Genomic DNA, 12737 nt, shown 5'->3' with positions numbered 1-12737 from the left:
TCTGTCCCCATGTTTCTTTATCTATCAGCTTTGCCTCCTAGCAACTGGGATTTTCCCCCATTCTTTGCTTGTGTTCCAGCAGGCCTCTCCCTGGGGGAGGTACTTCCCCTGCAACTGCTCTTGTATGACCTTGAACAAGAACCTCCCTCTTTCTGGGCCTCAGTGCCTCATCTGTGAGTTAAGGAGATTGACTAGTGGACCTTGAAGGTCTCAGCTCAAGTGTTCTCATTCTGAGTCACTTTTTCTCTAATTCATACCTCAAATCCTAAGTCAGGGCTACCTCCCCCCAGTTCCCTGGTTCTAGTTTATAGAGTTACTATATGTATTTATTTATACTTATATATGTATTTTTTTAAGTGACCAGTGCTCAGAAAATGCATATTACTTTCCATAAAACGTTAGCATTGGGACTACAGAGGTCACCTTGTCCACGTTCTCATTTGCAGTGAGGGTGGCACTAGAGAAGGCTAGCTCAAGGCCACCAGCTGGCAGTAGTGGAGGCAGGCTGGAACCCAGGTATCTTGACTCCCGCCCCAGTTCCCCTTCCATCTGAATACCCTGCCTTTGGGGTGAATAACTGATAGCATTTTGCAGGACTTTCTTCAGCCAATTTTCCAATCCTGTGTCTATTAGGAACTGGGCCGAACAGTGATGTAACAAGGGAACTCCCTGGCTCTGTACATCCACACAAATCCAAGAGCAAAACCGGCAGGCTCTGTCGCATACCTGGATCTAGTAGATCCGGGCTAGGCGCCTCTGAGGGTCCTCATCCTTCCTCACTCTGTGGGCAGAAACAAGCCCCTCTGCACCTATGCAGAGTTGTGAGTGTCTGGCACATCGTAGGTACTCACCAAATGTCCCTTCCCCCCACCTCACTCCTGCTTCCAGGACTGCACTGTCATCACTCCATTGAGATTCTCTCAGTGGGTGATCCTCAGCAAATGTTCAGTTCCCCTGGCCTCTCAGGATGCTGCTGCCTTCTTTTTCCCAAATAACATACTTAAAGGCTTAGGAATGCAAAGTAAGTATAGCCTTGCCCGAACCAAGCAGAATTGGTGAGGCAGAGCCACTGAAAGGGCGTTCCAAATCCAAGGAATGAGCTTTTCTGATTTCTTGACATTTGGTGTGACCTGCCTGCCTCTTGGAGATATGGTAAATTGGCGGGGATTGAGCTGCAGTCTTCCAGGCTCCTGGAGACTAGGGAAGATCCAGGAACCAGGGGGCGAAGGCCAAGTTGCCAAGAGACAGCCAAGACAGAAGCAAGCAACTAGGGCTCAAGGCTGCAGGCCTGCAACCTCCCTGTCCTCTTCAGACCCGGGATCCCGAAAACACCCCTGTGTGGTGTGCTTGCCCACAGCCCTCTCGCTCCCCACTATTCTACAAGGTTTGTAGAAAGAACATGGAAAATGGAAAAGAAAGGAAATAAATAAAGGGAAGGGAAAAAAGGAAAACAATTGAAAACCAGGAATCCAACAGCCCCAGCTCTGAAATGCAGCCCCGCTGCTTGCCAGCTGGACCACTTCGCCGCCTCAGTTACATCTGGAAAATGGGAACAAAAACACCTCCCTGAGTTTATCCCCAGGGCTGTGCTGATGGTCCAATGAGACAACAAGCTGAGTGGTCTGCATTCTATTTCTCTCATTGTCATTTTACTCAGGCCACATTCCCACCTAACCTGGTGCCTTACAGGGTGGCTTTCCTCCCTTCCCCCAAATGCTTTCATAAAACAGCCTCCTGCAAGTGTGCCGGTGCCAGCCGAGCCAAGGGTGTAGTTGCAGACAGGGCCCACAGCAAAGCCAGAGAGAGCTTCCTGCTCCCCCAGACCCCCCTTTGCCTCCTTTCTACTGTCTTCCCACGAACAGAGACAATTCTAAGACCCAGTTCTGACCAAGCCAGTCTGCTTGAAACAGGCTGCAGCCCAGGCTCCTTAGGCCCATGGTGCGAAGCCTCTCCCGCTTTGGGAATTCCCTACCCAATCACAAGTTCTGCCTATTAAAATCTTTTTCAACCCTCAAACTTTAGACTAAATGCCACCTCTTCCAGGAAGTCCCTCTGCCTGCCCCCTATCAAAGGTGGTCATTGCTGCTTCAGCTTACCCAGCATTGGACCTCTGACCTCATAACCCAGTAAACCAGCAGTTCTCAAAAGACCCCTTTACACTCTTGAAAATTATTGAGAACCTCAAATAACTTTAGTTCTTGTGGGTTATACCTAACAATATTTACTATATTAAAATTAGAACTGAAAGAAATTTAAATATTTTCTTATTTTGAAATTAAAAATTTTAAAATAATCATAAACCCTTTACACGCTAACATAAATGACATTTTTTTAAAAATTGCATCTTCCAAAACAAAAATAAATTAGTAAGAAGGGTAGCATCGTTTTACAATTTTGCAAATCTCATTAACACCCGGCTTAAGAAAAGGCAGCTCTCTTCCGTCTCTTTCTGCATGAATCTGGTGCCAGAGCACCTGGGGCGGCCTCTGGGACCAAGCATCACCCGCTCACAAAGGACGGTGAAAAAGGCAAATGCTGTCTCGGTGGTGTGACCTCTCACACCCTCAAGAAGCAGTCCACATCCGCCGGGCCGAGGAAAGGCTTGCCCCTAGACAGAAGCAGCCCCAGGCCTCCAGGGGGTGAATGGAGAAGAACTTGGGGGTGGGGAACCTCGGAGGGCAAGAGCAGCTGCTTTAGGATCACCGACTCTGTCTCCATGGGGCTCCTCACTTTGTTCCCCCTTTTGCCTCCCCCCCAGGGTCAAGTGAAAGAGGTGTGTCACAGAAAACGTGCGCTTTGGATTGACCTGGTCCTAGGTTCAACCCTTGTCTCTGGATCTTACCAGCTGTGCGACCTCAGGGAAGTTACCTAACTTCTCAGAGCCTTAGTGCCATTCTTGATAAAATGGTTATACTACCTGATAGAGTGACTGAAGGAAAGAAACCGTATGTAAGACCTCTCGCCCAGGGCCTAATACACAACAGACATTCCGTAAATGGTGGCCAGAAATACCGTGCTGCCTCTCCGGCTCCTGCTTCTGCCTGCCCAACTCTCAGCCTGAGCACGGCTAACACAAAACAGATTAACAATCCCTTCCTTTCTCTCTGAGGACAGCGGGGCCAGGCTGGGATTTTCCAGCAGAACTTCACTAATGGAGAAAGGGGTGCGAAGTGACCTAGTCTGCAGAGTGTAGGTCTCCTGTCTTGCAACAGCAGATGGTCCCAATTGCCAGACTCCAGTGCCCTCCCGAGGGGTCTGCCCTGACCGGCCCCAGCCAAGCCTCAGGCACCACTCCTCCTCCTCGTCCTTCCTCCCGCAGGCTGAGGAGCCCCAGGCAGAGGCAGCCAACCCCTCAAACTCCCCCACGCACATCTGCAGAGACACAGCAGCCCATACACGCCACGTTCCTCCTATAATGGTTTATCTCCGTGTCCCGGGCACCTAGGTGCTTTAACAGGGCCCGTCCACAGACCCAGGCATGGCTAATGCCCCAGTCACCCAGAAGGGAGGAGCGGTGGGCAGCTGGTTTTGTCCAGGGTCCTTAGGACTCATGCGCCTTGAAGCTGACACTTGACCTTGAAGCCACTGACACCAGCTTCTAAGGCTCCCTCCTGCTGCAAAGCAGCCCCGTTGTCCTCCTTCCCTCCCAGCACCCCTCAGATGCTCACTCAATACTTTGGGTGAGGTTAGGAAAGCGGGGTGGCCAGCTTCCCAGGTCACACCCTCCAGGAACACCTAGTTTCCTCTGCAGGGTATTCTCAGACACTGCCTGCGCCTTTAAGGACTGCTGCCCTGTGCCAGGGTCTTGACCTCAGCATCCTCAGCTGAGTTGGATTAAGGGACCATTTCATGCCTCTGCGAATTCCTTCTGGCTGCTGTCCCTTCCCCCAAACAGAGACGGAGTAGCCAGTAGCCCAAACCAGTCTGCCAAGGGCAGCCTGGGATCTGGTCTGGTCTGGCAGCCCATTCCCTCAGGGAGCAGAGGCGTCTCCTTTGATAGAGGGTTTGGGGTCAGAGAGTGGGCCCTTGGGGGCTTGGGCTGTTGCAAGGACTCCAGAAAGCCATGCAGCGCCTTGAGCCATGAAGGACTGCTCAGATATCATCCTGTGTGTGGAGGGGACAGAGCTGAGCAAGGTAAGGGTCACATAGGACCACTCTCCTAAGCCAGATGGGTGCCCAGGGGACATGCCTGCTGGGCAGTGCTGCCACTGGCCCTCAGCCCTCAAGTCTCCCCCTTTCAGACTGAATTCTGCAATCCTGCTTTCGAGCCTGAATCGGGGCCCCCTTGCCCTCCACCGGCCTTCCAGGAGGATGCCAGCTGCAGCATCGGAGCTCCCTGGCACGGTAACCATCTCAGGGGGTGGCCTGGGGTAGGACAGAGAGGCCCAGGAGCTGAGGGCAGTTTGAGGGGTGCCCCAGGGAGGGGAGGTCTCAAAATCCCACCCCAACTGCCCACAGGTCGGCATCGCCGAGGGCTGCAACCAGACTGCCAGTTCTCCTGGCTGTGTGTCCTCCTGCTAGCCAGCCTGCTGCTCCTGCTGCTCGGGCTGCTAGTGGCCATCATCCTAGCCCGTAAGTACCTGGGCTCTGCTTGGGAGAAGGACTTCAGAATGAGACTCCTTGAGCTATGCTACCCAACCCCCCAGGGATCCAGCTCCTCTGAATCCTGCTCCTCCATCTTCCTGCCTCCAGAGTTGCAGGCTACACCCCCACTGGGGACCTCCTATCACCCACTGCCTGCCACCACCACCACTGGCACCACCCCCCTCATCACCACCACCACCTCTCAGGCAACTGGGACCCCTAAAGAGCAGCAGGAGGCAGGCATGAGCCCCACACCCCAGTCCAGTGAGTACTAAGGGCAGATCTTCCTGCAGAAAGGCCCAAGATGGCAGGGGGGACGGGGGGCAGGAAAAGGCACCTTGGAAAAAAAGAGTCTCTCTCCTTTTGACCTCTGAACTCCCACCTCCATCTCTGCAGCCTGTGGGGGCCTCCTTCCTGGACCAAGGGGCTTCTTCAGCAGCCCTAACTACCCAGACCCTTACCCACCCAATGCCCACTGTGTGTGGCACATCCAGGTGGCCACAGACCATGCAATACAGCTCAAGATCGAAGCTCTCAGCATGGAGAGCGTGGCCTCCTGTCTCTTCGATCGCTTGGAAATCTCCCCTGAGCCTGAAGGCCCCCTCCTCAGGTGGGTCCCTATGCCCCCAGGAGATCCCACCACTGTCTGGAGGGCAAAACCAGGGTGCTGTGTGGGAAAGCCTTAACCTCTGGGCCTAGCACTGCCACCACCTTGCTATATGACCTTGGGAAGGTCGCCTTCCCTCTCTGACCTCAATTTCCAGATGTGTGAAATGGAGCTCTTACCTATTTTTCCCATGAATAAATGCTGCAAGGATGGATGTGCAGGTGCTAGGAAAGTCAGAGCTCCCTGGGAAATGAAAAGAGCATTTTTGAGCACCCTGTCACCAGATCAGGGCTTGAGGAAGAGGACCGGGGGGCCCAGGCAGACTCCCTTCTGGCTGGCCCTGTGCTCTGAGCCTCCATCACCCCAACCTGACTTCTTGCAGAGTGTGTGGGAGGGTACCTCCCCCCACACTCAACACCAATGCCAGCCACCTCCGGGTGGCCTTCGTCTCTGACAGCAGTGTGGAAGGATTTGGTTTCCATGCCTGGTACCAGGCTGTGGCTCCTGGGCATGGTGAGTGTTTTCCCATCATGTCCCCAGCTGCCTGGCAACTGTCCACTTCCCCCGCCTCCAGCCACTCCCAGCACTGGCAAAAAGGGGTGGAGACTCTGGGGGTTTCTCAATCCAGATGCCCACCCCCAGGGAGCTGTGCCCATGATGAGTTCCCCTGTGACCAGCTCATCTGCCTGCTGCCTGACTCAGTGTGTGATGGTTTTGCCAACTGCGCTGATGGCAGGGACGAGACCAACTGCAGTGCCAAGTTCTCTGGTATGGGCCCTGCCAGCCTCAGGGCAGGTACTGTCTTCAGGATCTGATCCAGGTTCAGGCTGGGCTCCCCAGTGCTGGCCCAGCCCCAAATCTGCCTGGTCATTCTGGCTCAAAACTTGTTTCCCCATGGGCATGGTCCAAGCTCTTCTCTGCAGCCACTGCTGGCCCCATTGGGTTAAGGCACAGCCCCCGGGAAACTCCTGAACCCTCCTCCTCTCTCCAGGCTGTGGGGGGAATCTGACTGGGCTCCAGGGCACTTTCTCTGCTCCCAGCTACCTGCAGCAGTACCCTCACCAACAGGTAAGCCCACGCTTCATGGGGAGGGCACTGTGGCACACACGGGCACACCTGAGCACCCAGGTTAGTGTGATTGGGAACAGCACAGCAGAAACTGCCTTGTATGGGAAGGTCAGAGATCAAGCAGGCAGGAAGGGAACATTGTTAAGTGCTTACTACCATCCAGATGTTCCTGCCTTGGGTAAATTTATCTCTGAGACCAGACAAGTTAAAGGCGCTTCTTATCTCAAGAACCCCAGATGATGAGAGCTGGGTGGGCAGCGCCCACCCACTCCCTGCCCAGCCTGCAGCAAGGAGAAACCCCATTGGAGGTCAGCCTGATGCCCAGATTGGGACAGGAGGAACCCGAGAATTACTCCATCTGTGCCCTCCCCCAGCTTTGCACCTGGCATATCTCGGTGCCTGCTGGACATGGCATAGAACTTCAGTTCCACAACTTCAGCCTGGAAGCTCAGGACGAGTGCAAGCTTGACTACGTGGAGGTGTACGAGACCAGCAACTCAGGGGCCCTCAGCCTCCTGGGCAGGTACTGGCAGAGCCAGGGGAGGAGCCGAGGATCAGCTCCGTGCTCTGCAGTCTGATGGTCAAGGCCTCCCGCAAATTAGCCCAGCTGACCCCCTCGCTTCATCTGCTGCTGCTGCTCCTAGCCAGAGTTCTCTTCACTGTCACCCTAAAAAAGGCTTGTCCTTTCTCGCCTTTGCTCCTGACGTCACCCTTCTCCAGAAGGCCCTTTTCCAGTCCTCTCCCTGTCCCTTCCACTTCCCTCACAAACACGCACTGATTCTTCCCATCTCGAAGTGGCTCAAGTTCAAGCAGTTCATTTAATACCTTGTCTGCTGAATATGTGTGTCTTCCTCCCCAGATCCTAAGCTCCGTGAGTCAGGGACCAAGCCTCCCATCCCCTCTGGCATCACCCCGAGCACCCAGCTCCCAGGGAGGCCTGTGGGAGGCCTCGGTCCACCCTCGGTCAGCCAAGGGCCCCGTGCCCAGGACTGCTCTCTGCTTCGGGCAGGTTCTGTGGAGCAGAGCCACCCCCTCGCCTCATCTCCTGGCACCACCAACTGGCTGTGCTCTTTAGGACAGATCATGGCATCAGCAGCGGGGGCTTCTCAGCCACCTACCGGGCCCTCAATGTCACAGAAAGTAGGTGCCCTGGATGAGTGGGTGTGGCCAGTAGAGGCACCCCCCGGAGAAGAGGGAAGGGCTCTGGATGCTGGTCAGGGCACCATGAAGGCAGTGGGGGTACAGGCATGTCCCAGGGCACTGCCATGACCCCTGTGCCTACAGACCCCTGTGGGCCCAGAGAGTTCTCCTGTCAGGATGGAGGGTGTCAGAGTCTACAGTGGATATGTGACACGTGGAGAAACTGTGCAGACAGCAGTGATGACAACTGCAGCAGCCCCTTGTTCCCACCCCCAGGTGAGAAGCCTGCCCCAGGGCACCCTGAGCAGGGCACGGAAGGCCTGAGCAGGCTGGAGGCCCATTCATAGAAAGCCTGCTGGCACACTTCATCACAGCCATCCCTATCCTCCCTACGGCAGCGATCCCCTATCCTGACTCTGGGACTGCTTCACAGAGTCCTGGAGGGACTCTCATCCAGTGGTGGCAGTGGTACTCAGTGTTACCCCCCAGGGAAATGGGAATCTGGGAGTCAACAGATGGGGCTTTAAGAACCAATCCAGCCTTGTCACACAGAAAGCCCCTCTCAAAGATGAAGGTGAGAACAGGGGACTTCCCTCCAGATGCCCAGTGGTCCCTACCAATGTGGGTGCCCGATGCTTTCTGAGATCAAAGAGCTGCCTGCACGATGCCCACAGCTGACAAATGATGCTTGGAGCAGGCTTTTAAGGATAACAGGAATCCTCAACATGTGTAGAGCCTCTCTCCATGTGATCTCCTTTGAGTCTCATGACAACCCCCGTCTGACCTACATAGAGCCAGTAGCTGTCCCTCCCCAGGTCACGCAGCCAATGAGTGGTTCCCACAGTGACCCTCCCCTCCTACCCCTGCAGAGCTGGCCTGTGAGCCTGTGCAGGTGGAGATGTGCATCGGCCTGAGCTACAACACCACGGCCTTCCCCAACATCTGGGTAGGCATGGCCACCCAGGAGGAGGTGGTGGAGGTTCTCAGAGGTTACAAGGTGCTCCAGCAGAGATAAGGAGGGACCCCGGGAAGGGGAGGGAGCCTGGGCAGCAGGGTGCCTGAGGGCTGATCTCCTCCTTCCACAGAGCCTGACAAGTCTGCCCTGCTACCAGAATTTCCGGAGGCTCCTGTGCGGGCTGCTTGTGCCCCACTGCACCCCGCTAGGCAGTGTCCTTCCCCCGTGCCGCTCTGTCTGCCAGGAGGCAGAGCGCCAGTGCCAGTCTGGCCTGGCATTACTGGGCACCCCCTGGCCCTTCAACTGCAACAGGCTGCCTGAGGCCGCTGGCCTGGAGGCTTGTGCCCAGCCCTGACCCTAAAGTGGGCCCCTACCCTCTGTCTGCCCATCCCTCTTTTGCCTATCAGGGTGGGCAGGCAGGGGGACAAAGGAGGGGGACTAGCATGGGACTCTGCCCATCCTCTCTGGGGCCTCCCAATCTCCTGGATCTTTCCCTGTCCGTTTACTTGCCCCAGCTGCCTGTGGCTGGCTCCACGCTGTGCCATTGACAATCTAGACCAATTCCCATGCAAGATTCTGACCCCAGTTTTCTATCTTCTGCCTTCCCCTCTCCATCTGCTCTTTCAGGTTCCCATTTGCACTTTTTCATTTATTCAACAAAAACGTATCGAGTGCCTAGCAATGTGGCAGGCTCGGTTCTAGGCCCTGGGCTCCAGTTGTCTATCTGCCTCTAGAACTCTCCAGCCTTGGTTCTCAGCTTACATTTCTCCTAGACTAGAGTCTTGTCCTTGGTCTCACACTACACCATCTCTCCTTTTGGCTCCTTGGAGCTGTAGGTGTCCTGAGTGTCTATCTCTCACGGTTCTGCCTCTCTGTGCCGGCTCAAGTCTCTCTCCCCCTCCTTTCTCCTCCCAAACTTTGGCCGGCTGCCGGGCGACACCACGAGTTATTTCCCTGCTACTTCCCGGCCCGGAGCTCTTGGCCCCTGAACAACTGGTTTCCTCTTGGAGTCTGGGAGGAGCAGAGCCGAGCCGTCAGGGAGCGAACCAGGACCGGGGACGCGGGGGCCCGGGACGCCTGGCTAGGCAGAAGCGCAGGGGCGGAGCCGGGGTCAACAGGAGGGTCCGGAGTAGTGAGCTCCCTAAAGGAGACCAGAGAGCTAGCGGAGCAGCCCGGGAGCCGGGAGCGGGGTGAGTTTGGTGAGATGGGGGGGGGGGGGGGGCGCTAGTGCAGATGGAGGATGGAATGGGGATGGGGGAGGGGACTGTGGGAAAGACTGGATGCGGGCCGGGACGGGGGTAGGGGGTGGGGGGGGGGGGGCCGCCTCCCCTTTCCCTGTCTGCTGTGCTCTCAGGTTCTCCGGGCTAGGGGCGCGCCTTTCTTCGCCCTCCCGCGGCCGCTCTGTCTCACTCACTCACAGGCACGGCAGTGGGGTGGGGAGCTGGGCAGGTCCCAGGATTCTGGGTCCCGACTCCTGTCCTGCCTGGCCCACAGACGGCGAGAGGACCCCGGAGTCCGGACAGCCCGTGCCAGCACCATGAGGGCGCTCGTAGCCCTGCTGCTCCTGGGCCTGGCGGCCGGCTCGGCCCCGCTAGACGACAACAAGATTCCCAGCCTGTGCCCGGGGCACCCCGGCCTTCCCGGAACGCCGGGCCACCATGGCAGTCAGGGCCTGCCTGGCCGCGACGGCCGCGACGGCCGGGACGGCACGCCCGGGGCGCCCGGGGAGAAAGGCGAGGGCGGGAGGCCAGGTAAGAAGGCGCCTCCGCTGCCGTCCACCGGGCTGTCCAAGCGAGCGCGGCCCCTGAGCGGGCTCTACGGGGCCGCGGGGCCACGGGGCCACAGGGCTCGGGATCCCCGCCAGGGGGCGCCGCTGCGGTCCCCGCCATCCTCTCGGCTCTGGGACCCGGGAGAGGAGAGAGTGACTCAGCGGCGGGAGGCAGAACTCCTGGGACCCTCTTTGCCCCAGCCCCAGGGATCTGCCCCAAGCCCTGTAGGAAGTGGGGAGAAGGGGCCGTGGTGCGCAGGGCGGCACTGGCCGAGGAAGTGGCGGCTGACGGGGCTCGGAGAGGATGGGGAGGGTCGTTAGAGCCGCCCTCCTCGCAGCCCGCGGCGGGCGCCCCCGGCCGCTACATTCACCTGAACCGCTCCCCTCACCCCCGCAGGACTGCCGGGGCCCCGTGGGGAGCCCGGGCCGCGAGGAGAGGCTGGACCCGTGGGGGCGACCGGGCCGGCGGGCGAGTGCTCGGTGCCTCCGCGCTCCGCCTTCAGCGCCAAGCGCTCCGAGAGCCGGGTGCCTCCGCCGTCAGACGCGCCCCTACCCTTCGACCGCGTGCTGGTGAACGAGCAGGGACACTACGACGCCACCACCGGCAAGTTCACCTGCCAGGTGCCCGGGGTCTACTACTTCGCGGTCCACGCCACCGTCTACCGGGCTAGCCTGCAGTTCGATCTGGTCAAGAATGGCGAGTCCATCGCCTCTTTCTTCCAGTTTTTTGGGGGGTGGCCCAAGCCAGCCTCGCTCTCCGGGGGCGCCATGGTGAGGCTGGAGCCCGAGGACCAGGTGTGGGTGCAGGTGGGCGTCGGTGATTACATCGGCATCTACGCCAGCATCAAGACGGACAGCACCTTCTCTGGATTCCTGGTGTACTCTGACTGGCACAGCTCCCCTGTCTTCGCTTGATGCCCACTGGAAAGTGAGCTCAAGCTCTCTCACTCCTAGGGGAGGAGGGTATGACACTGACAGGCACATGATCCGGGAGGGCTGGCCCCCCTGGAGTGTTGTGAATGACTACGGAGGTGGGGTGCGGGTTTCTCCGTCCTGCTGCTGGCAGGGAATGGGGACAGGGGCTGTCTGAGATCCGAGCTGGCAGCATGGGGCAGTGGCTGGAATCCTGCCCAAGACCAAAGGAGTGCTCTGTGCTGGCAGGTGTGGGTCCTCCAATTGCCCAGGACCCCAAGGTGGGATGCTCTCTTCCTGGTCCTCCGCTTCTCTGGGTCCTCCCTGATCCGTCCTACTCCTGGGCCCTTCTCTCAGAGATCATTCAATAAACCTAAAACCCCCTCCTACTGGTTCAGCCTCTCTTCTTTAGTGATGGGGATGCCCTGATTCTGAGGAGCGGGGGAGGAGGGAAGGAAAGAGAGGAGGTTTGGGGGTGGGGGATGCTCAGGCAGAAGGGGGGTGCTCTTAGGCTGGATGAGCTATGGGGCAGAAGATACAGGATGCAGGCCCAGGTGAACGAGAGGCCAATTCACAGAGCTGGCCCCCAAGTTGTGTAGGTTATGAACTGGAGTGCCTGGCTGAGGAGGTGCCCTCCTGGCATGGGGCTCTGGCCACCTTTCTAACTCAAAGATGCCATATGCACTGGGCAGGGGCTACCTTCACCACACACATCCCTGCCCTGATCAATGAACAGGAGCCCAGGGTTTTCATTCATGACTGCTCTGGCTGCTTGCCTCGTCCCTAGACGACTGGAAAGCTATTTCTCTGTCCCCCATGCCAGGGGAGTGTCCCTGGTTGTCTAGAGATAAGTAGTTTCTGAGGTGACCACAAGGGGGCACCCCAGCTCCAGAGTGAGGCAATGACCCTGGGCAGCTCGCGCTCCTGACTAACAGGATGGTTAGGGGGAGGAAGGGTATTGAGGTCTGCCAGTGGAATTCCAGATGGGGGTGGAGGAAAAGGGGGTCCTTTCCTCCCAGCTCAGGAAGTTTATCTTCTCTCATAAAATGTTTATCCTCATATTAAACAGACTAGAAGGAGCCAAGCCTCCCCTTGCTCAGCAACCTCTCAGGGTTGGGGGAGGGGGAGAAAAAGTCCTCCTTCAGGCCTCCCAACTCCGAGGGGGATGTGGCCAACTCCCCCACTGTGCTGGGCATGGCCTGGGCAGCCGCGCCACGAAGTCTGAGGCTAACCACAAAGCCCCTTCAAGGCTCCCCTCCTCTGACCTTCAGAAGCTGGCCGCAGCCCCTCCCCCAACCCAATGACTAACAAACCAGGGCTTGCCAGGCCCACAATCGGTTCAGCCTCTCAACCCAAGAGAAAGTGGAAAGGCCCCTCCTCAGAGTTTCTTCCCGACCTACCCCTTCTCCCTCTCCCGCCCCCCGCCCTCCCACCTCCCTTCAGAAGGCTGTCACTGCCATTAAGCTCCTAGATTTAACATACAATTATGGGGGAGTGTCCCCCACCCCACTCTTGCTGGTCATGTAAGGGTGGATATGACCAATAGGGATTGGGGCCTGGGCTGGGGAAGTGAGCTAGAGACGGGCCTCAGGCTTCCTGGCTCCCTGTTCTCCACCAGGACGTCCGGCAGCCATACTCGAGCCCATCACATTGCCACCTGATGCGAAGAGATAGGAGGATAAGCACCAGCTCCTCCGGGAATC

At 57.7% G+C, this 12737-nt stretch overlaps 2 protein-coding genes across 3 annotated transcripts; both read left to right on the top strand.

Annotated features, from left to right (window-relative positions):
• The first annotated feature begins 2689 nt into the window (after window positions 1–2689).
• Window positions 2690–8897, top strand: MFRP (membrane frizzled-related protein). The gene is made up of 13 exons (XM_008513379.2): window positions 2690–4134; window positions 4242–4344; window positions 4459–4572; window positions 4693–4848; window positions 4981–5194; window positions 5574–5704; window positions 5834–5959; window positions 6183–6259; window positions 6634–6782; window positions 7269–7399; window positions 7544–7675; window positions 8269–8396; window positions 8485–8897. Exons 1-13 carry the CDS (start codon window positions 4081–4083, stop codon window positions 8707–8709), a joined length of 1740 nt encoding a protein of 579 aa, XP_008511601.1. The 5' UTR covers window positions 2690–4080; the 3' UTR covers window positions 8710–8897.
• Window positions 8898–9353: 456 nt separating this feature from the next.
• Window positions 9354–11423, top strand: C1QTNF5 (C1q and TNF related 5). 2 transcript variants are annotated; one of them, XM_070623299.1, is made up of 3 exons: window positions 9354–9544; window positions 9849–10105; window positions 10520–11423. In XM_070623299.1, the coding sequence occupies exons 2-3, from the start codon at window positions 9892–9894 to the stop codon at window positions 11035–11037; spliced, it is 732 nt and encodes a 243-aa protein (XP_070479400.1). In that variant the 5' UTR covers window positions 9354–9544; window positions 9849–9891; the 3' UTR covers window positions 11038–11423. The 2 variants fall into 2 exon arrangements, with proteins under 2 accessions (XP_070479400.1, XP_070479401.1); XM_070623300.1 differs by having other exon boundaries at window positions 9362–9553.
• The last annotated feature ends 1314 nt before the right edge of the window (window positions 11424–12737 follow it).

Source organism: Equus przewalskii, chromosome 6 (assembly GCF_037783145.1).
Source record: "Equus przewalskii isolate Varuska chromosome 6, EquPr2, whole genome shotgun sequence".
In the NCBI taxonomy this organism is placed as follows: domain Eukaryota; kingdom Metazoa; phylum Chordata; class Mammalia; order Perissodactyla; family Equidae; genus Equus; species Equus przewalskii.
This window is presented reverse-complemented; position numbering and strand designations above follow the sequence as displayed.